Here is a 24,712-nt window from a genome sequence, read left to right as displayed (position 1 = left end):
CTGGTGGACATTCCTGCAGTCAGCATGCCCATTGCACGCTGCCTCAACTTCAGACATCTGTGGCATTGTGTTGTGTGACAAAACTGCACATTTTAGAGTGGCCTTTTATTGTCCCCAGCACAAGGTGTAATGATTATGCAGTTTAATCAGCTTCTTGACATTCCACACCAGTCAAGTGGATGGATTATCTTGGCAAAGGCTCACTAACAGGGATGATAACAAATGTGTGCACAAACTGAGAGAAACAAGATTTTTGTGAGTATGTAAAATGTGTGGTATTATTTATTTCAGCTCATGAAAAATGTGATCAACAGTTTACATGTTGCATTTATTTTTGTTCAGTGTAAAACAATGAGAACACTGACAAAACATTTCAGTAAAAATACATTTCTAAGGGAAAGTTTAGCATGATCAGACATCTTTGAATGCTGCTATTGTTTTAGTGAATAGTATAGGGGTCCAACATATTCTACAGCTGGCTTTTAGCCCACTGCTGGATGCCTAATGAAGTGTGAAAATGCTCTTACACACTGCTCATTGTCTATGGAAACAAGAGCAGAAAGGCAAATTATCTGGAAATCTATTGCTGTCCTGCTCATGAGTTAGCATGTATGCAGAAATACCAAAGAAGGCTAATCCACCCAAGCCACAACCTACTAATTTCATAAAGTAAGAAAATTAGAACCCATAGGTAGAAATCAGTAACTGTGTCAAAGTACTGCAACAAGTGGCAACAAAAACTACCAAGTTAAAGAGGCCAAGTTTCCTTCACACACACACACACACACACACACACACACACACACACACACACACACACACACACACACACACAACCTTTCCAGTGGGACCAACTTCTACCCTCAGCTGCAATCAGAGAGGGAGTGTATCTGGAATGGCCATCACACTACAGGCTCTTATCTGCTACCACATGCTACAGACCAGTCTGGGCTTTGACAGTGTACAGTCCTGCCTGCCATGCTAAGATATCGCATGAGCACCTCTTATCCCAGATGAAAACAAAACAAGGCGCTGGGGGAAAGCGACATAGCAACAACACGTAACCCTCTGCTGAAACACATAACAAGGATGCTGGGTAGCTAACTAATGCCAGCCTTCCTTCACCAAATCCCTCAAGGGTCTATGTAATGAGGGTCTGGCTTTTTTATTTTCACAGCAATTTGAAGTGGCACATTCTTTTAAGTCTTAGTGAGGGTGGCAGACTGTCAGGGTATCCGTGGCGTGGCCTTTCAAATCAAACGATGCGTTACACCTACCCTATGTTTCCAAACACACACACGACGGTCTGGCCAGTGAGTCTGGTCCTCTACATACCTTCCTGGACCCGTGGCAGGTGGGAGTGATCAATCTCCAGCTCTGTCATGGCTGCTAGAGAAGGGCAGTCACGGCCTCATTGCCCTCAGGGCGGATCAGAGTACAGACAGACCCTGGGGAATGAAGGGTACATAAAGACAAATGAGTCCAGTAGCATAGAACAGTCATGTTCAACATTGAATTGCAGTAGTTACTCTTTGTTATTGCAAGGAGGGCACATTCAGCATTTTACTTTCTTAATCCTTTGTCCAAATGTGTCTATGTATGCACAGAAGTCTACTGCAGGCAAACCGTTGAAACACACACTATAATGACAAATTTAGTAGAGTTCACGGGAATTATGTTAAACATTCTAAAACTATTATGACAATAGCTACAAATGTAACCCCCATGTAACACTTGCATGGCGGTTACATACAGTTGAGAAACTCGGAACGAATTTCCACAGCAGTATGCTACAACACGTACAGAATCCCATTACAAAGGCAATACACAGCATTGCAATTACATATTTGTTTTGTATGATAATGGCGGACAACGTGCTCTTTGTCAAATTAATATAAAGATCAATGGTTTAATGCGTGTCTGTCAAGCTCAATCAATCGCTAAAAACATGCCCAAACAAAACAAAACTACAGCTGTTACCTACCTGTATCCGCAGCACTACCCTGAATATAGTTTGTACCCTTCGTGCACACAAAATAACATTCAACAAGTAAATATGGTAGTTGAGAAACCTTTTGATTATTTTGTTGCGGTTGTCTATTTTCCAGACACTTTATCCGCAGTTATCGTTGTACGTTCACCATAGTCTCCGATACATTCGATACACCTATTCCAGACGTCTATTTAGATCTGACACAACTATGTTTTTAGTTTATCAATGAAACAAAGCTGATGGCGTGCCATCAAACTATCAAGGACAAATAATGCACTAAATGAGCCTCCTTTATAGTCCAAGGACCTTACATATGCTGTAAGCCAAAACAGTCCAATACGCCATCTAAACGATAATTCGATCGATTCATATTTGCGGTACAGTTCTAGAAACAAACCCCTCTACTCTCATATCACATCAACAACTATTTGACCAATTCAAAATACATACTTACTGTACACTGTTTTAACCGTTTTTTTTTAGACACAGTTACAGCTGACAGTATTTTTCAGTGACACGCGTTTGTGGCGTCCATCTTCTATTTACACACAGGTGAGATTCAGATAGCTAATTAGCGCAGGTAGTCGACTGTCTTCCGTCTGTTTTCCGTAAACACGCGCTGTAACATGGTTATATGGCCGTGTGGGAGCACTAGCCCCATAGAGGTGTGCTAAAAAAAATGTAAATCTCCGAGGTCATTATGCTTCCAAAACCATACCGCAAGTGACGCGGTTTAATGTTCAGACCAAGCGCAATATGGCTATTTGCAAAACTACCCTATACAGAGAAGACGCCTTCATCCAATGACTCTTATGTGCAATGGAACTGAGAGTCATTATCAAGGCCCAGGAAAAGCTTAGCTCACTCACTGTGAAGTTGTTTGGCTGGAGATAGTTATGGGGGGTGATAAGGGACATATATGCCTAGGCAACCGTTCCACCTGACATGACATGATACCAAAGCCTTACTAAATCTGCGTTTAGTTTTCTGATTTACATGACACCAACGCCTTACTAAGGTCTGTGTGATGCCTGCATCGCGTTTAATGAAAGTGATAATGTGCATAGTTTATATTTATATTAATTCAATCTCAACCATAAATGTTAGTAACATACAATGTTTATGTGCCTGCAGACATTGGGATTTAGCCACCTTGAGGCTATGGCTTGTGTATTTCCTGTTATGGCTAATGGCCTAGAAAAGATTATGCCTAATCTGTCTTTCCCTCAACACCTCATGGCATGTTATGTTATCTTATCTCGCTGTATACAGATCTAAATGTTTTCAGCCAATCACAAACTGTGTTGTTACAACTTCCACATCAGACAACCAATAAGAGTTGTGTTCACGGCTTTCGGGGGAGTTCATAGTTGCTACTTGGGATCTTTGGGATGTCCATACCTCTATCAAGTATACATGTAAATTGGTTAAGTGTAGTGTTAGTTTGGGGTAAGGAAGTCCCAAGGAATCCGGATTGCAGTGACCATTCGTAGAGTGAGAGACTGGCACCGGTATTTGAGAGCTCGGCAGCAACACAGACATTCATTTTATTCTTTTTTTAAACAAGCGGCAGAAGGGATTTTTGAGTGTCTACCCCAGATAGTTTCATTATAGACAATAAAATAATTGCCAAGATGTACTTGATCCAATTGAGTAGTAAGTAGGCTATATTTAAGTTGTGATATCGTTAGGAAATATTTAGTCCTACTGTGTTAAGGCAAATTTGGTTTATTTGAAAATATTTGTATAGTTCCTAGTATTTATTTAATGGATTAATTCAATTATAAATTAAATAACTACTTTTCACTGAAGAAGGGAAACGAGGTACAACATGCAACTTCGATGGAAGATGTGCAGTTGAAGTCGGAAGTTTACCTAAACTGAATTTAAATGTATTTGGCTAAAGTGTTTCACAATTCCTGACATTTAATCCAAGTAAAATGTCCCTGTTTTAGGTTAGTTAGGATCACCATTTTATTTTAAGAATGTGAAATGTCAGAATGAGTAGAGGGAATGATTTATTTCAGCCATCACATTCCCAATGGGTCAGAAGTTTATATAGACTCAATTAGTATTTGGTAGCATTGGCTTTAAATTGTTTAACTTGGGTCAAACGTTTCAGGTAGCCTTCCACAAGCTTCCCAAAATAAGTTGGGGGAATTTTGGCCCATTCCTCCTGACAGAGCTGGTGTAACTGAGTCAGGTTTGTAGGCCTCCTTGCTCGCACACGCTTTTTCAGGTCTGCCCACAAATGTTCTATAGGATTGAGGTCAGGGCTTTGTGATGGCCACTCCAATACCTTGACTTTGTTGTCCTTAAGCCATTTTGCCACAACTTTGGAAGTATGCTTGGGGTCATTGTCCATTTGGAAAACCCATTTGCGACCAAGCTTTAACTTCCTGACTGATGTCACATAATTTTCCTTTCTCATGGCGCCATCTATTTTGTGAAGTGCACCAGTCCCTCCTGCAGCAAAGTACCCTCACAACATGATGCTGCCACCCCCATGCTTCATGGTTGGGATGGTGTTCTTCGGCTTGGAAGCCTCCCCCTTTTTCCTCCAAACATAAGGGTCATTAAGGCCAAATAGTTCTATTTTTGTTTCATCAGACCAGAGGACATTTCTTTAAAAAAGTATGATCTTGGTTTCCATGTGCAGTTGCAAACTGTAGTCTGGCTTTTTTATGTTGGTTTTGGAGCAGTGGCTTCTCCCTTGCTGAGCGTTCAGGTTATGTCGATATAGGACTTGTTTTACTGTGGATATAGATACTTTTATACCTGTTTCCTCCAGCATCTTCACAGTCCCATGGTGTTTATACTTGTGTAATATTGTTTGTACAGATGACCGTAGGCGTTTGGGAATTGCTCCCAAGGATTGCTCCCAGATTTTTTGTCTGAGGTCTTGGCTAATTTCTTTTGATTTCCTCATGTCAAGGAAAGAGGCACTGAGTTTGAAGGTAGGCCTTGAAATACAGCCACAGGTACACCTCCAACTGACTCAATGTCAATTAGCCTCTCAGAAGCTTCTAAAGCCATGACATAATTTTCTGGAATTTTCCAAACTGTTTAAAGGCACATTCATCTTAGTGTATGTAAACTTTTGACCCACTGGAATTGTGATAGTGAATTCTAAGTGAAATAATCTGTCTAAACAATTGTTGGAAAAATGACTTGTGTCATGTACAAAGTAGATGTCCTAACCGACTTGCCAAAACTATAGTTTGTTTACATGAAATTTGTGGAGTGGTTGAAAAACTAGTTTTAAATGACTCCAACCTAAGTGTATGTAAACTTCCGACTTCAACTGTAAAATCATGCCTGACAAAACAGTATCCTAATATGGTGTGGATACAGTAATAGTCTATTCTACAACAATGTACCTGTATGTGCTAGTATTATTGACCAATTAAGTTGTAAATGGGTACGCTATTTCATTCAATGATTACATTATTGTACAAGGTAGATACAGGAGTATGTAACGTTTTCTTCCTGGGAAGGAGAGGAGGACCAAAATGCAGCATGGTTAGAGTTCAACATGTTTAATAAAGACCATACACGAGAACACTACAAAATACAAAACAAAAGTGAAAACCGAAACAGTCCTATCTGGTGCAATGACACAAAGACAGAAGACAAACACCCACAAAGTACCCACAGAATATGGCTGCCTAAATATGGTCCCCAATCAGAGACAACGATAGACAGCTGCCTCTAATTGAGAACCAATCTAGGCAACCATAGACCTACAAACTACCTAGAAAGGAACCAGCCCCATAAACATACAAAAAACCCTAGACCGAACAAAAACACATAAATCCCCCATGTCACACCCTGACCTAACCAAAATAATAACAAAACAAAGATAACTAAGGCCGGGGCGTGACAGAGTAGTCTATAGCCTACAATAATAATATAATTTAATATGCTATAGTATCATTTATTTCAGTGATGAATACAATTGTAAATGTGGATGGGTAGGCTACTTCATTCAGTGAATTCTGAATATATTGCTATCTCTGGGAGTATGTTAATGACGGCTTTTCAGCTGTTCTAATTTCGAAATCTCTTTCTTTTAGTCACAGTGTGATGAGCCAGAGAAACCAATCAGCTTCACTGCAGGTGCTCAACCCACCACCCTCACTGTTCTCCCTCCACAAGTGCTTTTTATTTTCATACTGTATGCTCTCACTCTCATCACTATCTCCTTTGCCATCTTCTCAGGTCTTTACCTGGAACTCCATCCATACACACACACACACACACACACACACACACACACACACACACACACACACACACACACACACACACACACACACACACACACACACACACACACACACACACACACACACACACACACACACACACACACACACACACACACACACACACACACACACACACATACTATAGCATCTCGCTAACATTTATCACATTTTATGCATCCAGCTGAGGCCTTGGATGGATCATGTTACACTGAGATGGGCACAGGGGTATATGTACAGGAATACCAGGCAGATGTTTGAGTACAGAATCAAATGGTGTAAACTTAACAGACTAAACGTGTTGAGTACACTCTGAGAAAGGGGTTCCAACAGGGTTCTTTGGCTGTCACCAAAGGAGAAAACTTTTAACCACTGGGTCATGTTAAGTAACCACCACTTTCAGGTAGGTACTGTTAAGTTGTTAAGGTGTATGACACCACCCTGGAGTTTCTCTCACAACTCATCTCTCTACCTTTCCCAAGGACTATCCCTTCCCAACCCCACTGACATCAACAATTAGAAAGGTATCCTTTATTTTCTGTCTGCCGTTAACATTAATCCATGTCTAATCAAACAGTTAAAGTAAATAATGAAATAACTATTTTTACATACCTGAATCATTCAACCTGTGTGTTTGCTTGTTTACGTCTGTCTCCTCCCCTGTTCCCTTTACTGTGCTCCTGTTCTCCAGGACCTAGGGCTGCTGCCCAACACCCAGACATGGATCCACCTGATGTCCTCCATTACCTGTTCTCCAAGACCTAGGGCTGCTGCCCAACACCAAGACATGGATCCACCTGATGTCCTCCATTACCTGTTCTCCAGGACCTAGGGGTGCTGCCCAACACCAAGACATGGATCCACCTGATGTCCTCCATTACCTGTTCTCCAGGACCTAGGGCTGCTGCCCAACACCAAGACATGGATCCACCTGATGTCCTCCATTACCTGTTCTCCAGGACCTAGGGGTTCTGCCCAACACCAAGACATGGATCCACCTGATGTCCTCCATTACCTGTTCTCCAGGACCTAGGGGTGCTGCCCAACACCCAGACATGGATCCACCTGATGTCCTCCATTACCTGTTCTCCAGGACCTAGGGGTGCTGCCCAACACCCATACATGGATCCACCTGATGTCCTCCATTACCTGTTCTCCAGGACCTAGGGCTGCTGCCCAACACCAAGACATGGATCCACCTGATGTCCTCCATTACCTGTTCTCCAGGACCTAGGGGTGCTGCCCAACACCCAGACATGGATCCACCTGATGTCCTCCATTACCTGTTCTCCAGGACCTAGGGGTGCTGCCCAACACCCAGACATGGATCCACCTGATGTCCTCCATTACCTGTTCTCCAGGACCTAGGGGTTCTGCCCAACACCCAGACATGGATCCACCTGATGTCCTCCATTACCTGTTCTCCAGGACCTAGGGGTGCTGCCCAACACCCAGACATGGATCCACCTGATGTCCTCCATTACCTGTTCTCCAGGACCTAGGGGTGCTGCCCAACACCCAGACATGGATCCACCTGATGTCCTCCATTACCTGTTCTCCAGGACCTAGGGGTGCTGCCCAACACCCAGACATGGATCCACCTGATGTCCTCCATTACCAACCACCCTCCAACTTTTCATTACATCATCTACAGCTACTGTTATGTCAAGTTGTCATTATCTGCTAAGAAAGAGCAAGACAACTATCATACTGGGAACATAATATGAGATACACAGATTAGCTAAAAACACTAGCACTGCAAACACTCAGAACAAAGAGGGCAGCAGCGCCTGGACTTTGCAGTTTCCCTCTTTGAGTCCACTACCTGTTGAAAAACAAGTGACAGGCTGAACTTCCCATCCACACAATACCCACCTCCTCCCTATTCCACACACTATAATTCTGTATTTCAGTCTACGATTGCTATGTGAGTGTACAAAAAATCTGAATGTAAATTTATACACATGTACCAAAATAATATCAATGGTTATGTATTTAAATCTAAAATATTGATAAATTGGTTTTCACAGCTGTTTCATAAGGTGCATGTTGTTGTAAATTGTAACATATCCCTTGATGGTATTTGTCAGTTCAACATTATTAATTGTATCAAAAGACATACAATAGATATATATTCAACCACAAGGGGGTACTAATGAGATTATTATTTTAATCATAATTGAGGACAAAAATGTTTTCAGTGTAGGTAAGGGAATGCCTGTTTAAAATGAAAACATGTCAGCCAGACAAGCCAGTGTATGAATGAAATTCATTTGCATATGAATGGGTGGAAAATAGCTCACTTTGTGATCTGTAAGGTAAGTAACATTAATATAATATATGCCATTTAGCAGACGCTTTTATCCAAAGCGACTTACAGTCATGTGTGCATACATTCTACGTATTAATGTGTGTGTGTGTGTGTGTGTGTGTGTGTGTGTGTGTGTGTGTGTGTGTGTGTGTGTGTGTGTGTGTGTGTGTGTGTGTGTGTGTGTGTGTGTGTGTGTGTGTGTGTGTGTGTGTGTGGGGAGGTGGGAAGGGGGGGCATTGAAATGATGTCATGTTTACCCTGATGCCTGTTTATTCATAAAAAGCAGAAGATGGTAAATAACATTAAATCGCAATGGTTAGCCTATGCAAATTAATAGGAATACATTTACCCTAATTGGTAATATGACGTGGGGGAAAGTCAGGATCCTAGTCAGGCTTTTGTTTGTCAACTCCAGATTAAATATAGGTCGGCAATTTTGGACTAAATCAATGACAAACAGCTTAAATGTTCAGGCTTCATCAGGTTCCGTTGAGTCTAAGGATATGCCTAAGAACGCAACTGCACTGAAATGAATAGCCTGATTCAATGGGATTCTCCTGAATAATACATGTTTTTATCTGTTAAATTGTTTGATTGATTCATAGACCCAAACCGACTAACTTTTCTAACTTTTGGATATTTTGCATTAGGCATAGCTCTACATTGCAGAGCATTTAATAAACCATTCCCATTTTCCTGTGATGTTTAGTCTGCGCAAGACCTTTGATAAACTAGTAGACTGCGGAAATAATCGTGGAGTTTATCATTGTTATAGCCGAGATCGCTTTATAAAATCTGGACTGTTGTTTTTCCTATGGCTTGGCAAACAAGTGGTACCATATGCTTTTTGCAAGTCTATAACAAGGTCTATATCCTCACATAGCCCCTCAACTCAAACCCTGCTTTTAACCATAAAACATATCTACAGAAATGTATAGACGAAGGATTGCATGGTGACTGATTGTGTCTTAATCCGGTAAACTGGGAAGTGGGGGAGGGAAACGAGGTCAAATCATGACCTCAGTGATTTTCAGAGAAAGATGCCAGAGATTCCGAGTTGGATGACTGGTCAAAACAAAAATCCCAGTCTGACTTTGTTTTTTTCAGAGTTCCCAGTTGTCTTGATCGCACTGAAGTCGGATGTTTTGAATGCACCACTAGAGACCTAGATTACGTTCCAAACACTTAAAAGACACACACTCGTCCACTTACCCTCGCCTTATGCCCTCTGGGGAATCCCCGTCTCCATCTTGGTGGGTGGTCCAAATGATTCGCCAAGCAAGGGAATGTAATGTAAACCCCTCAGACCTCATTTTAACCGTCTCACTCCAGAGGCTGAAACTCCCCATAATTCAAATTGTGACGATTGTACATCCGCTAAGAAAAGTAAGAGGAAACTTAAAAACAACATCAATGGAGAAGTCAACATACAAGTGTAAGTAAAAACGAATGCAAATAAGTTAGAAATGTTGCTACTACGTAAAAAGTAAATATGTTTTTGTTTGGTTATCTTTTGGATAGAGTAGAAATAAAACATCTTCCTTCAGAAGTTCCAGCTAGGCAGGCTAACGTTGGTTAGCTAATTCATTTGCTAGCTATTATTCAGTAGGAGTATATTAATAATTATATATATAATACAAGTAGACATGCATTCATAATTGACTGTAGCACATATAAAGCACCCACAAGCTACTGGTGGCTGAAAACACAATTTGATGGCCAAGGGTGGTCCATTTAAAAATCATTCCTTCCTCTCGCCCCTTGCCCTGTAAGTATATACTCATTAGACGTCATGACACGTCCACTGTCCACTGAATTTGGGTGTGTCTTTTAAGTGTTTGGACCGCAACCCTAGGCTACCTCCAACAAAGAAAACGAAAGGGGTCTACCTAGTCAGTTGTACAACTGAATGCATTCAACTGAAATGTGTCTTCCGTATTTAACCCAACTCCTCTGAATCAGAGAGGTGTAAGGGGCTGCCTTAATCAAAATCCACGTTTTTGTCGCCTGGGGAACAGTGGGTTAACTGCCTTGCTCGGGTCAAATTACAAAAAAGTTTATCTTGTAGCTTTGGGATTCAATCCAGCAACCTTTTAGTTACTGGCCCTCAAACCACTAGGCTTCCAATAAGCCCATGTGTTTATATGATGCGAAAAATAGGCATATCGACACAGTAATGGTGGCTGCGATATCAAGGAGCCTAATCATTTTTGCATTGAGGTGACAGTCCTATTTTAGCAAAATCAACAAATGAAATGTGTTGATATGCCTACTTAAATTAGCACGTAACACATGTAGAAGTTTTTAAGGCGTTCATGGTAAGATCATTCATAATACTCTTACATGAAAACTGAGGTGTCAGTGACACATTACGCAACCTGAACAATACGTCTACATGACGTGACACATTACGCAACCTGAACAATACGTCTACATGACATGTCACATTACGCAACCTGAACAATACGTCTACATGACGTGACACATTACGCAACCTGAACAATACGTCTACATGACGTGACACATTACGCAACCTGAACAATACGTCTACGTGACGTGTCAGTGACACATTACGCAACCTGAACCATGACGTGTCACATTACGCAACCTGAACAATACGTCTACAAGACGTGTCACATTACGCAACCTGAACAATACGTCTACATGACGTGTCAGTGACACATTACGCAAACTGAACAATACGTCTACATGACGTGTCACATTACGCAACCTGAACAATACGTCTATGTGACGTGTACGTGACACATTACGCAACCTGAACAATACGTCTACATGACGTGTCAGTGACACATTACGCAACCTGAACAATACGTCTACAAGACGTGTCAGTGACACATTACGCAACCTGAACAATACGTCTACATGACGTGTCACATTACACAACCTGAACAATACGTCTACATGACGTGTCAGTGACCCATTACGCAACCTGAACAATACGTCTACATGACGTGTCACATTACGCAACCTGAACAATACGTCTACATGACGTGACACATTACGCAACCTGAACAATACGTCTACGTGACGTGTCAGTGACACATTACGCAACCTGAACAATACGTCTACATGACGTGACACATTACGCAACCTGAACAATACGTCTACATGACGTGTCACATTACGCAACCTGAACAATACGTCTACATGACGTGACACATTACGCAACCTGAACAATACGTCTACATGACGTGACACATTACGCAACCTGAACAATACGTCTACGTGACGTGTCAGTGACACATTACGCAACCTGAACAATACATCTACGTGACGTGACACATTACGCAACCTGAACAATACGTCTACGTGACGTGTCAGTGACACATTACGCAACCTGAACAATACGTCTACATGACGTGTCACATTACGCAACCTGAACAATACGTCTACAAGACGTGTCACATTACGCAACCTGAACAATACGTCTACATGACGTGTCAGTGACACATTACGCAAACTGAACAATACGTCTACATGACGTGTCACATTACGCAACCTGAACAATACGTCTACGTGACGTGTACGTGACACATTACGCAACCTGAACAATACGTCTACATGACGTGTCAGTGACACATTACGCAACCTGAACAATACGTCTACAAGACGTGTCAGTGACACATTACGCAACCTGAACAATACGTCTACATGACGTGTCACAATACACAACCTGAACAATACGTCTACATGACGTGCAACCTGAACAGTGACCCATTACGCAACCTGAACAATACGTCTACATGACGTGTCACATTACGCAACCTGAACAATACGTCTACGTGACGTGTCAGTGACACATTACGCAACCTGAACAATACGTCTACGTGACGTGTCAGTGACACATTACGCAACCTGAACAATACGTCTACATGACGTGACACATTACGTAACCTGAACAATACGTCTACATGACGTGTCACATTACGCAACCTGAACAATACGTCTACATGACGTGACACATTACGCAACCTGAACAATACGTCTACATGACGTGACACATTACGCAACCTGAACAATACGTCTACGTGACGTGTCAGTGACACATTACGCAACCTGAACAATACGTCTACGTGACGTGACACATTACGCAACCTGAACAATACGTCTACGTGACGTGTCAGTGACACATTACGCAACCTGAACAATACGTCTACGTGACGTGTCAGTGACACATTACGCAACCTGAACAATACGTCTACGTGACGTGTCAGTGACACATTACGCAACCTGAACAATACGTCTACGTGACATGTCAGTGACACATTACGCAACCTGAACAATACGTCTACATGATGTGTCAGTGACACATTACGCAACCTGAACAATACGTCTACGTGACGTGTCAGTGACACATTACGCAACCTGAACAATACGTCTACATGACGTGTCAGTGACACATTACGCAACCTGAACAATACGTCTACATGACGTGTCACATTACGCAACCTGAACAATACGTCTACAAGACGTGTCAGTGACACATTACGCAACCTGAACAATACGTCTACATGACCTGACACATTACGCAACCTGAACAATACGTCTACATGACGTGACACATTACGCAACCTGAACAATACGTCTACGTGACGTGTCACATTACGCAGCCTGAACAATACGTCTACGTGACGTGTCAGTGACACATTACGCAACCTGAACAATACGTCTACGTGACGTGTCAGTGACACATTACGCAACCTGAACAATACGTCTACGTGACGTGTCAGTGACACATTACACAACCTGAACAATACGTCTACATGAAGTGTCACATTACGCAACCTGAACAATACGTCTACGTGACGTGTCAGTGACACATTACGCAACCTGAACAATACGTCTACATGACGTGTCAGTGACACATTACGCAACCTGAACAATACGTCTACGTGACGTGTCAGTGACACATTACGCAACCTGAACAATACGTCGTGTCCCATTACGCAACCTGAACAACGTGACGTCACATTACGCAACCTGAACAATACGTCTACATGACGTGTCAGTGACACATTACGCAACCTGAACAATACGTCTACATGACGTGTCAGTGACACATTACGCAACCTGAACAATACATCTACATGACGTGTCAGTGACACATTACGCAACCTGAACAATACGTCTACATGACGTGTCAGTGACACATTACGCAACCTGAACAATACGTCTACATGAAGTGTCACATTACGCAACCTGAACAATACGTCTACGTGACGTGTCAGTGACACATTACGCAACCTGAACAATACGTCTACATGACGTGTACGTGACACATTGCGTAACCTGAACAATACGTCTACATGACGTGTCAGTGACACATTACGCAACCTGAACAATACGTCTACGTGACGTGTCAGTGACACATTACGCAACCTGAACAATACGTCTACGCGACGTATCAGTGACACATTACGCAACCTGAACAATACGTCTACATGATGTGTCAGTGACACATTACGCAACCTGAACAATACGTCTACGTGACGTGTCAGTGACACATTACGCAACCTGAACAATACGTCTACGTGACGTGTCACATTACGCAACCTGAACAATACGTCTACGTGACGTGACACATTACGCAACCTGAACAATACATCTACATGACGTGACACATTACGCAACCTGAACAATACGTCTACGTGACGTGTCACATTACGCAGCCTGAACAATACGTCTACGTGACGTGTCAGTGACATAGTACTTAGCTCCATTTGTATCCTGACAGATAATGTACCATATCCTGATAGAAAATAATTGTAAAAAAAAAATATTTTGGAGGTGTGACACTTGTTCTCACAGCCACCTCTGATTATTGAGTACTCTTTATTCAAATATCTCTTTTACGCAACCTGAACAATACGTCTACATGACGTGTCACATTACGCAACCTGAACAATACGTCTACGTGACGTGTCAGTGACACATTACGCAACCTGAACAATACGTCTACATGACGTGTCAGTGACACATTACGCAACCTGAACAATACGTCTACGTGACGTGTCAGTGACACATTACGTAACCTGAACAATACGTCTACATGACGTGTCACATTACGCAACCTGAACAATACGTCTACATGACGTGACACATTACGCAACCTGAACAATACGTCTACATGACGTGTCAGTGACACATTACGCAACCTGAACAATACGTCTACATGACGACTGTCACATAAATAAACATTAACCTGAACAATACGTCTACATGACGTGTCACATTACGCAACCTGAACAATATGTCTACGTGACGTGTCACATTACGCAACCTGAACAATACGTCTACGTGACGTGTACGTGACACATTACGCAACCTGAACAATACGTGTACATGACGTGTCAGTGTTAATTAAATAAACATTATCATAGGAGACCATGGGACTGATCAGAGACATCATAGGAGAGACATTACGCAACCTGAACAATACGTCTACATGACGTGTCACGTGACGTGAAGCGTCGGCAGTTTGACGCCTTAGAAACAAACTTGTCTCCATTGACAGTCCATGTTAATTCATGGCGTTATTTTATGACGCTCGGAAGATGTTAGGTGACTTGGTGAGAGGTATCAGTAGCTTCACAAGGCTTACTTCTGGCATGAATCACCCCCCATAGGCAGTAGTGCTACATAGTGTGACGACCCTGGGTTTATAAGAGTGGAAATCGACTCTGCAGCATGAGCATGCTTTTTCAGCACAGTCTATAGTGCGCAGGACCTCGGGCTATAAGGTCGAGGGTTCGAGACCTGCTCCCTGCTGTTTCATTACAATATGTAACCTACATAGTCTAATAAAACGTGATTGTGTGTGTATCATGTAGCCTACAGTACATCTGATACTTGACAAAACGACTTTACATTTGTATATTTTAAAAACCTTTCCACAAGTTCAAATGTAAACTAACATTTATATTTTAATGCAATTAAGTTAAATGGTTACTTGAATTACTAGGCATTTTCTGCCATCTGCTGGTGCCATTTAAAAACAACAAGCTGTGGCCATGGGATGACATGGGTGACAACAAGCTGTGGCCATGGGATGACATGGGTGACAACAAGCTGTGGCTATGGGATGACATGGGTGACAACAAGCTGTGGCCATGGGATGACATGGGTGACAACAAGCTGTGGCCATGCGATGACATGGGTGACAACAAGCTGTGGCCATGGGATGACATGGGTGACAACAAGCTGTGGCCATGGGATGACATGGGTGACAACAAGCTGTGGCCATGGGATGACATGGGTGACAACAAGCCAGTGGCCATGGGATGACATGGGTGACAACAAGCCAGTGGCCATGGGATGACATGGGTGACAACAAGCCAGTGGCATGTGCGATGATGGTAGATAGTTCACCAAGGCTGTTTGCCACTGGGTGTGTAGACACCAATTCAGTAGCAGCTGGGTCCGGTCTACTTAGTTCATTACCTTTCATTGAAGAAAAAAAACAGCGAGTGGGGTGTCTCACTTCCTCTTCTGTCTCTGGCAAGAGTTGTGTGTGGCACACAAGGCCAAAAGTCAGCTACACCCATACATTTAGGGTGAACTGTTTAGGAACGAGCAGGTAGTTATATGCATCAAATATACATGAATGTGCATTGTTTATAGATATAAAAACAAACATAGTACTTAGCTCCATTTGTATCCTGACAGATAATGTACCATATCCTGATAGAAAATAATTGTAAAAAAAATATTTTGGAGGTGTGACACTTGTTCTCATCCTTCCCTCCTGCTGTTTTTTGTCTCCCACACCATCATCAGCCACCTCTGATTATTGAGTACTCTTTTATAAATGCTATACCCTTTTCAACATTCTGAAATCTCTCTACTAAATCTCTTTTAAATCAGCTCGGTTGGAGTCCTGAGAACAAATAATTTCAATTTCAACTAAATACTATATTAAAACATGCTCTTTAAACCCATAAAAATTAAATTAATCAGATGACCCTCGACTAAAACAGTCTGATGAATCTGTAAAAATAAAATATCATAGGAGAGACCATGGGACTGATGTCAGAGACCTAAATCATTATCATAGGAGACCATGGGACTGATGTCAGAGACCTCTGTTAATTAAATAAACATTATCATACGAGAGACCATGGGACTGATGTCAGAGACCTCTGTGAATTAAATAAACATTATCATAGGAGAGACCATGGGACTGATGTCAGAGACCTCTGTTAATTAAATAAACATTATCATAGGAGAGACCATGGGACTGATGTCAGAGACCTCTGTGAATTAAATAAACATTATCATAGGAGAGACCATGGGACTGATGTCAGAGACCTCTGTTAATTAAATAAACATTATCATAGGAGAGACCATGGGACTGATGTCAGAGACCTCTGTGAATTAAATAAACATTATCATAGGAGACCATGGGACTGATGTCAGAGACCTCTGTTAATTAAATAAACATTATCATAGGAGAGACCATGGGACTGATTTCAGAGACCTCTGTGAATTAAATAAACATTATCATAGGAGAGACCATGGGACTGATGTCAGAGACCTCTGTTAATTAAATAAACAATTGCAAATGGTGACGTACTTTTGTTGCAAAATGTTACCTTCTATGAACACACCCCGTCTGTCTTTAGAGTCTCAGCCAATGACTACATCTGCCTGCTTTTTGGCCTATTTAGGATCCATAATAAATACAAATAGGAGGGTTTATAGCAGGGCTAGGCAAAAGTGAAATTCCCAAATATAACGTCTTGCTAGAACAAGCTTGGCCATTGAGCAGTTTGAGCATCAATTAATGACCCATGGCAAATCCTACACTGTCTTAAACTGACTTCAAATGTCATCTGAGCCAAGGGGCCTTCTGGAGCTGTAAATAAATACTTTATAGACAGGTAACTGCAAAATAATGGAAACACTTAAGTAAATGAGGGATACAAAGTTGATTCAAAGCCTGTGCTTCCATTCAGGTGTGGTTCCTGAGTTAATTAGGCAATTAATATCCCATCATGCCCATGCATAAAAATGCTGGGCAGGCCATTACTCTGGCTATTATTTTGGTGACCCATAGGATGACAATGCCCTCATCCACAGGGCACGAGTGGTCACTGAATGGTTTGATGAGCATGGAAACGATGTAAGCCATATGCGCCCTCCCCAAAAGAAATAATCACAATAATCCTAAACCATTTTGCACATACAGTAGCTACTTTATTGAGGACAAGTGTGCTTACTACGACTGTGATATGTGGTTGTCCCACCGTGATATCTTCAGGAATGCACTGACTCTAAGTCAGACTGGATAAGAGCGTCTGCTAAATTACTCAAATGTAATGGCCGTCTCAGTCACCATATCACGATAGTGTCACCTCCCTCCAATAGAGTTCCAAAGACTTGTAGAATCCATGCCAAGACGCATTGAAGCTGTTCTGACTCGTGGTGCCCCACGCCCCATTAAGACCATGTGTGTTGGTGTTTCCTTTATTTTGGCAGTTACCTGGATCTCCATAACTTCAAATCTCATTTCCTTCTGCTGACTTAATGGACCATTTCATGCCCAACATTGTATTGTAGGATGAATATCACAATTGATATCAGGGATAATGTTACGTGTGTTATGTGATTTAATGTAAGAACAGCATGCATACATTTCTACATCAACCCCAATGCAACTGAGGAATAGTCCAAATTATCCACCGTGAGACAGCCTGACACCTGCTCCAGAGGAGTAACACTGACTAATATTCATAAACACCTCCATCCTCACGTAGGGTGTATGACCTATTAGGCTACAGGATATAACGCCCAACTAACTGCTTTCAATGAATTATGTAAAACAACAAAATCATATTGTACTGTGACCAGGGAGTCATGTGTTTGGATGGGTAGTCGAGGTGAGGGAGATAAATGCTATTCCATAAAGCCTGTAAGTCACGCAGTGAGTTGGTTGATTTAATGAAAGTGAAGTCACGTAGCAGGTTAATTAATTCATAAAATAAACAGTCAATTCTGTGCCCTAGTCTCTCCACCTGGTCCCCCTCCACAGGCAGATGAGCAGGGCATTCTAAACACCTGGGCAAACCCGATTTACCGATTCAGTTAAACTAGTCAATCAACCCGCCGGGACCATAAAGCACATCTTTGCCCCCGACACGTAGACCCACGACCCACGGTCCGTTTTATAGTTCCCTATAACTCACCTGAGTGACTGGATGTTGATGTATCACACACAGAGAGAGTGTTTGTGACATCAGATGGACCTATGGTAGTGTCACCCTATTGTGGTGACATGGGGTGGAGTGGGGGCAGTACATGGGGTATATAACCCTTTGGGGGAGAGAGCAGAGAGAAGATAACCCTCTCCAGACCTCAGGAGCACCCATCACCCACCCAGAAGACTCAGACACAACAGGCCCATGGAGATGATGTTTAACCTGCTCCTATCGTGGACCTTCCTGCTGGTAGCCACTGGACCGCTATTGGCACATCCCATCACAGACTCTGCAGAGATGCCCTACCCAGGTCCTGGTGAGTACCAGATCCACCCAATAGTTGAGGTTATTTGGCAGGGTAGTTCAATATTCACAGATGTAACTAAGGCCTGTGTGAGTTTGAATTACATTTCAATCTTGAGGATAAATAACAAACATATTGTAATCAGTGACCTTTTGTTCTGGTATAGTTTCTTTGAGACCTAGTTGATCTGTCAACTTGTGATTGTGTCTGAGAACTGAAGCAGTGTTAATATTGAATGTGTAATATGCAGTTTGATTATGGTGACATTGTTCCATACACTTTACACTATCAAAGTGTCGCTGCTACTTAAGTTATTTCTCATTAATCCCCATGGTTGGATTAAGATAAACACAATTCTAAGTGTTGACTGTGTTTTCACTGTGTTCAGTATCCGTGGAGGATGGAGGAGCAGGTAGTCCAGACGAGCTGTCTTTCTCTGAGCTGACGTATCTTCCCCAAGTTGGCCCTGGACTCAGATACTCACCCCTACTGTCTGGAGATCTCAGCAGAGATGGTGAGATCACACAAACTAGTTGGTATTGTGCCTAAACAGTTACACCAAGAGAAGTATCACAACATATTCTCTCTCACCCTTTGTCTCTCTTAGGTCTCAGTGCAGCTGGACTACTCAAAAGGCAGATGAAGAGAGATGTGAGTTTTTAAACTAAATGATGATAAGAAGCATATATTAAGCTACTGTCACATTTTGTTTTGGGAGTAGCGGTTCCAGGAAGCATGAACTACTACAGCGGTAATTGTTCTCTGTTTCAGGAGTGGCTGGAGAAACAGAGTCACCTCAACCCCTTCAGCCGCTTCTTTGGCATCAGGAAGCAGTCCAGGAAAAGAGGAGTTGCCTCAGAGTGCTTCTGGAAGTACTGTGTCTAAACCAGTCAAGTGTCCATAGAGAAATACATTCACACCATATGCATTATGATGAAGAGATGTGGCTTGTACTGAGACACAACCCCTCTCTTGCACACAACAAAGCATACACATGCGCACATATGTACATGCATGCATACTGTACATTCACACACAGGAAAACACACACACATAAGGACACTACACACAGACAGGGATGGACTGAATGGATATCCCACAGGTTGATATATGTTACAGTATGCAGACTATTTTGTTTTTATCCCTGTCCCACCTGTGTGTTTAAAATGTTCACTGTTTAATGTTACTGAGCAAACATGACCTGCATGAACAACTAAATGGCTGTGCTGTATATTAAATACAAATCAAATGTTCTACTTGGAAAAGCTCTCCGTTGGACGTCTGGTCCCAGGGGAATAATTCATTGAACTACCAAATGCATTTATGCAGTCTGTGATAAAATAAACATTGACATCTCTTCACGCAAAAAGATCACATGAAGAACATAATATAATGTCTACAGTCTTTATTTGAGTCATAAGGGGATGGGATTCATTGTAGAAGACATGCAAAGGAGTCGTACTGTTCACTGTAGGTCTGAGAAGCAGACATTTGGCAGATCAAATTTGTCAGAAAATGATACTGTGGTATAATCTCATTGTTTTGTAAGACAGTCCATCAACCGCGGACACCATTCATCCGCTCCATTGGAAAAGCAGGCAGATACTTTGTATTAGACTTTCTGGACAACGGAAAGTAGAGAGGTGAAGGGAAGAAGGGAGGGGGAGGAGAGAGAGATTGTGAGCGAGAGAGAGTTTGAAGGAGAGAGAGTTTGAAGGAGAGAGAGTTCGAAGGAAAGAGAGTTAGAAGGAGAGAGAGAGAGAGAGAGAGAGAGAGAGAGGTAGGAGAGAGTTAGAAGGAGAGAGAGAGTTAGAAGGAGAGAGAGAGTTAGAAGGAGAGAGAGAGTTAGAAGGAGAGAGAGAGTTAGGAGAGAGAGATTTAGAAGGAGAGAGAGAGTTAGAATGAGAGAGAGTTAGGAGAGAGAGTTAGAAGGAAAGAGAGAGTTAGGAGAGAGAGAGTTAGAAGGAGAGAGAGAGTTATGACAGAGAGAGGGGGAGAGAGAGAGTTAGAAGGAGAGAGAGAGAGTTAGAAAGAGAGAGAGAGGGAGAGAGAGATTTAGAAGGAGAGAGAGGGTTAGAATGAGAGAGAGAGAGTTAGGAGAGAGAGAGTTAGAAGGAAGCAGAGAGAGGAGAGAGAGTTAGGAGAGAGAGTTAGAAGAGAGTGAGAGTTAGAAGGAGAGAGTTAGGAGAGAGTTAGGAGAGAGAGAGTTAGAGGGAGAGAGAGAGTTAGAGGGAGAGAGAGAGTTAGAAGGAGAGAGAGAGTTAGAAGGAGAGAGAGAGTTAGGAGAGAGAGAGTTGGAAGGAGAGAGAGAGTTAGAAGGAGAGAGAGAGTTAGAAGGAGAGGGAGAGTTAGGACAGAGAGTTAGAATGAGAGAGAGTTAGAAGGAGAGAGAGTTAGAAGGAGAGAGAGAGTTAGAAGGAGAGAGAGAGTTGGAAGGAGAGAGAGAGTTAGGAGAGAGAGAGTTAGAAGGACAGAGAGAGGGGGAGAGAGAGTTAGAAGGAGAGAGAGAGTTAGAAGGAGAGAGAGAGAGTTAGGAGAGAGAGATTTAGGAGAGAGAGAGTTAGAAGGAAGCAGAGAGAGAGAGGAGAGAGAGTTAGGAGAGAGAGTTAGAAGAGAGTGAGAGAGAGTTAGAAGGAGAGAGTTAGGAGAGAGAGAGTTAGAGGGAGAGAGAGAGTTAGAAGGAGAGAGAGAGTTAGAAGGAGAGAGAGAGTTAGAAGGAGAGAGAGAGTTGGAAGGAGAGAGAGAGTGAGAAGGAGAGAGAGAGTTAGAAGGAGAGGGAGAGTTAGGAGAGAGAGAGTTAGAATGAGAGAGAGGGAGAGAGAGAGTTAGAAGGAGAGAGAGTTAGAAGGAGAGAGAGAGTTAGAAGGAGAGAGAGAGTTGGAAGGAGAGAGAGAGTGAGAAGGAGAGAGAGAGTTAGAAGGAGAGGGAGAGTTAGGAGAGAGAGAGTTAGAATGAGAGAGAGGGAGAGAGAGAGTTAGAAGGAGAGAGAGTTAGAAGGAGAGAGAGAGTTAGAAGGAGAGAGAGAGTTGGAAGGAGAGAAAGAGTTAGAAGGACAGAGAGAGGGGGAGAGAGAGTTAGAAGGAGATAGAGAGTTAGAAGGAGAGAGAGAGAGTTAGGAGAGAGAGATTTAGGAGAGAGAGAGTTAGGAGAGAGAGAGAAGGAAAGAGAGAGTTTGAGGGAGAGAGAGAGAGTTAGGAGAGAGAGAGAGAGTTAGAAGGAGAGAGAGAGCGTTTGAAGGAGAGAGAGTAAGGAGAGAGAGAGTTAGGAGATAGAGAGAGAGTTAGTAGGAGAGAGAGAGCGTTAGAAGGAGAGAGAGTAAGGAGAGAGAGAGAGTTGTTAGGAGAGAGAGAGTTAGAAGGAGAGAGTTAGAAGGAAAGAGAGCGTGTTAGAAGGAGAGAGAGAGTTAGAAGGAGAGAGTTAGGAGAGAGAGAGTTAGAAGGAGAGAGAGTGAGGAGAGAGAGTTAGAAGGAGAGAGAGAGGAGAGAGAGAAGGAGAGATAGTTAGGAGGAAGTGAGAAAGAGAGAGAGAAATAGAGGAACAGAGAAACAGAGATAGAGTCTTCAACAGTAATTAAGATTGAGCATTTTAATATACATGGTGTATGAAAATGAATTATCCTTATATTGACCACTTGCAAGTGCACATTACATAATACTACAGTAATAAAATGTTGTTGTGTTTGTCTTTCTGACCTGCTGCTGCCTTGTTCAGCGTAAGGTCTGTTGTACATAGAGGCACCCATCCTTGGGAGATCTCTCTTCTCCAGCTCAGCACTGGGCCATGCTGCATTCTCTCTGGTTGTCTCCAGCATGGGCCCCTCTTCACCTCCTGGCACCCGATAACCCACTGACTGGAGGAGCTCCAAAAGCTACCGGAGGGAGGGAATACAGAAGGGAGGGAGAGAGTACAGAAGGGAGGGAGAGAGTACAGAAGGGAGGGAGAGAACCAGGGAGGGAGAGAGCGAGGGAGGGAGAGAGTACAGAAGGGTGGGAGAGAGCGAGGAAGGGAGGGAGTACAGAAGGGAGGGAGAGAGCGAGGAAGGGAGGGAGTACAGAAGGGAGGGAGAGAGTACAGAAGGGAGGGAGAGAGTACAGAAGGGAGGTAGAGAACCAGGGAGGGAGAGAGCGAGGGAGGGAGAGAGTACAGAAGGGGGGGAGAGAGTACAGAAGGGTGGGAGAGAGCGAGGAAGGGAGGGAGTACAGAAGGGAGGGAGAGAGCGAGGAAGGGAGGGAGTACAGAAGGGAGGGAGAGAGTGAGGAAGGGAGGGAGAGAGCAAGGAAGGGAGGGAGAGAGCATGGAAGGGAGGGAGTACAGAAGGGAGGGAGAGAGCGAGGAAGGGAGGGAGGGAGTACAGAAGGGAGGGAGAGAGCGAGGAAGGGAGGCAGTACAGAAGGGAGGGATAGTGCGAGGGAGAGAGGGAGTACAGAAGGGAGGGAGAGAGTGAGGAAGGGAGGGAGTACAGAAGGGAGGGAGAGCGAGGAAGGGAGAGAGGGAGTACAGAAGGGAGGGAGAGAGCGAGGAAGGGAGGGAGGGAGTGCAGAAGGGAGGGAGAGAGCGAGGAAGGGATGGAGGGAGTACAGAAGGGAGGGAGAGAGCGAGGAAGGGAGGGAGGGAGTACAGAAGGGAGGGAGAGAGCGAGGAAGGGAGAGAGTACAGAAGGGAGGGAGTACAGAAAGGAGGGAGGGAGTACAGAAGGGAGGGAGAGAGCGAGGAAGGGAGGAGTACAGAAGGGAGGGAGAGAGCGAGGAAGGGAGGGAGGGAGTACAGAAGGGAGGGAGAGAGCGAGGAAGGGAGGGAGGGAGTACAGAAGGGAGGGAGAGAGCGAGGAAGGGAGAGAGTACAGAAGGGAGGGAGGGAGTACAGAAAGGAGGGAGGGAGTACAGAAGGGAGGGAGAGAGCGAGGAAGGGAGAGAGTACAGAACGGAGGGAGGGAGTACAGAAGGGAGGGAGAGAGTGAGGAAGGGAGAGAGGGAGTACAGAAGGGAGGGAGAGAGCGAGTACAGAAGGGAGGGAGGGAGCGAGGAAGGGAGGGAGAGAGCGAAGGAGGGAGGGAGTACAGAAGGGTGGGAGAGAGTGAGGAAGGGAGGGAGTACAGAAGCGAGGGAGAGAGAGAGCGAGGGAGGGAGGGAGGGAGAGAGTACAGAAGGGAGGGAGAGAGCGAGGAAGGGAGGGAGTACAGAAAGGAGGGAGAGCGTGAGGAAGGGAGGGAGTACAGAAGGGAGGGAGTACAGAAGGTAGGGAGGGAGTACAGAAGGGAGGGAGAGAGCGAGGAAGGGAGGGAGAGAGCGAGGAAGGGAGGGAGTACAGAAGGGAGGGAGTACAGAAGGGTGGGAGAGAGCGAGGAAGGGAGAGAGTACAGAAGGGAGGGAGAGAGCGAGGAAGGGAGGGAGTACAGAAGGGAGGGAGAGAGCGAGGAAGGGAGAGAGTACAGAAGGGAGGGAGAGAGCGAGGGAGGGGGTACAGAAGGAAGGGAGTACAGAAGGGAGGGATAGAGGGTGGAAGCGAGGGAGAAAGCGAGGGAGGGAGGGAGTACAGAAGGAAGGGAGAGAGCGAGGAAGGGAGGGAGTACAGAAGGGAGGGAGAGAGCGAGGGAGGGAGGGAGTACAGAAGGGAGGGAGA

At 43.6% G+C, this 24,712-nt stretch overlaps 2 protein-coding genes across 4 annotated transcripts in view; one reads left to right on the top strand and one right to left on the bottom strand.

Annotated features, from left to right (window-relative positions):
- LOC124032087 (coiled-coil domain-containing protein 50-like) overlaps positions 1-2,876 on the bottom strand; it is a 47,677-nt gene extending 44,801 nt beyond the window's left edge. The window contains exons 1-2 of one of the 3 annotated variants that reach the window (XM_046344163.1): positions 2,448-2,876; positions 1,336-1,448 (exon numbers count right to left, since the gene is read on the bottom strand). In XM_046344163.1, the coding sequence (XP_046200119.1) occupies positions 1,336-1,384 (49 nt within the window). In that variant the 5' untranslated portion in view covers positions 1,385-1,448; positions 2,448-2,876. Of the gene's footprint in view, positions 1-1,335; positions 1,449-2,072; positions 2,330-2,447 lie in introns of those variants that run through there. The other 2 variants (XM_046344165.1, XM_046344164.1) reach the window with 2 other exon arrangements.
- A 13,772-nt stretch (positions 2,877-16,648) lies between these two features.
- On the top strand, positions 16,649-20,701 carry LOC124022477 (urotensin-2-like). The gene is made up of 4 exons (XM_046337398.1): positions 16,649-19,105; positions 19,482-19,607; positions 19,701-19,744; positions 19,865-20,701. Exons 1-4 carry the CDS (start codon positions 18,994-18,996, stop codon positions 19,976-19,978), a joined length of 396 nt encoding a protein of 131 aa, XP_046193354.1. The 5' UTR covers positions 16,649-18,993; the 3' UTR covers positions 19,979-20,701.
- Positions 20,702-24,712: the final 4,011 nt, after the last annotated feature.

This window comes from Oncorhynchus gorbuscha, linkage group LG03, assembly GCF_021184085.1.
Source record: "Oncorhynchus gorbuscha isolate QuinsamMale2020 ecotype Even-year linkage group LG03, OgorEven_v1.0, whole genome shotgun sequence".
NCBI lineage: Eukaryota > Metazoa > Chordata > Actinopteri > Salmoniformes > Salmonidae > Oncorhynchus > Oncorhynchus gorbuscha.
The sequence above is the reverse complement of the archived record's forward strand: the minus strand, read 5'-3'. Positions and strand labels throughout refer to the sequence as shown.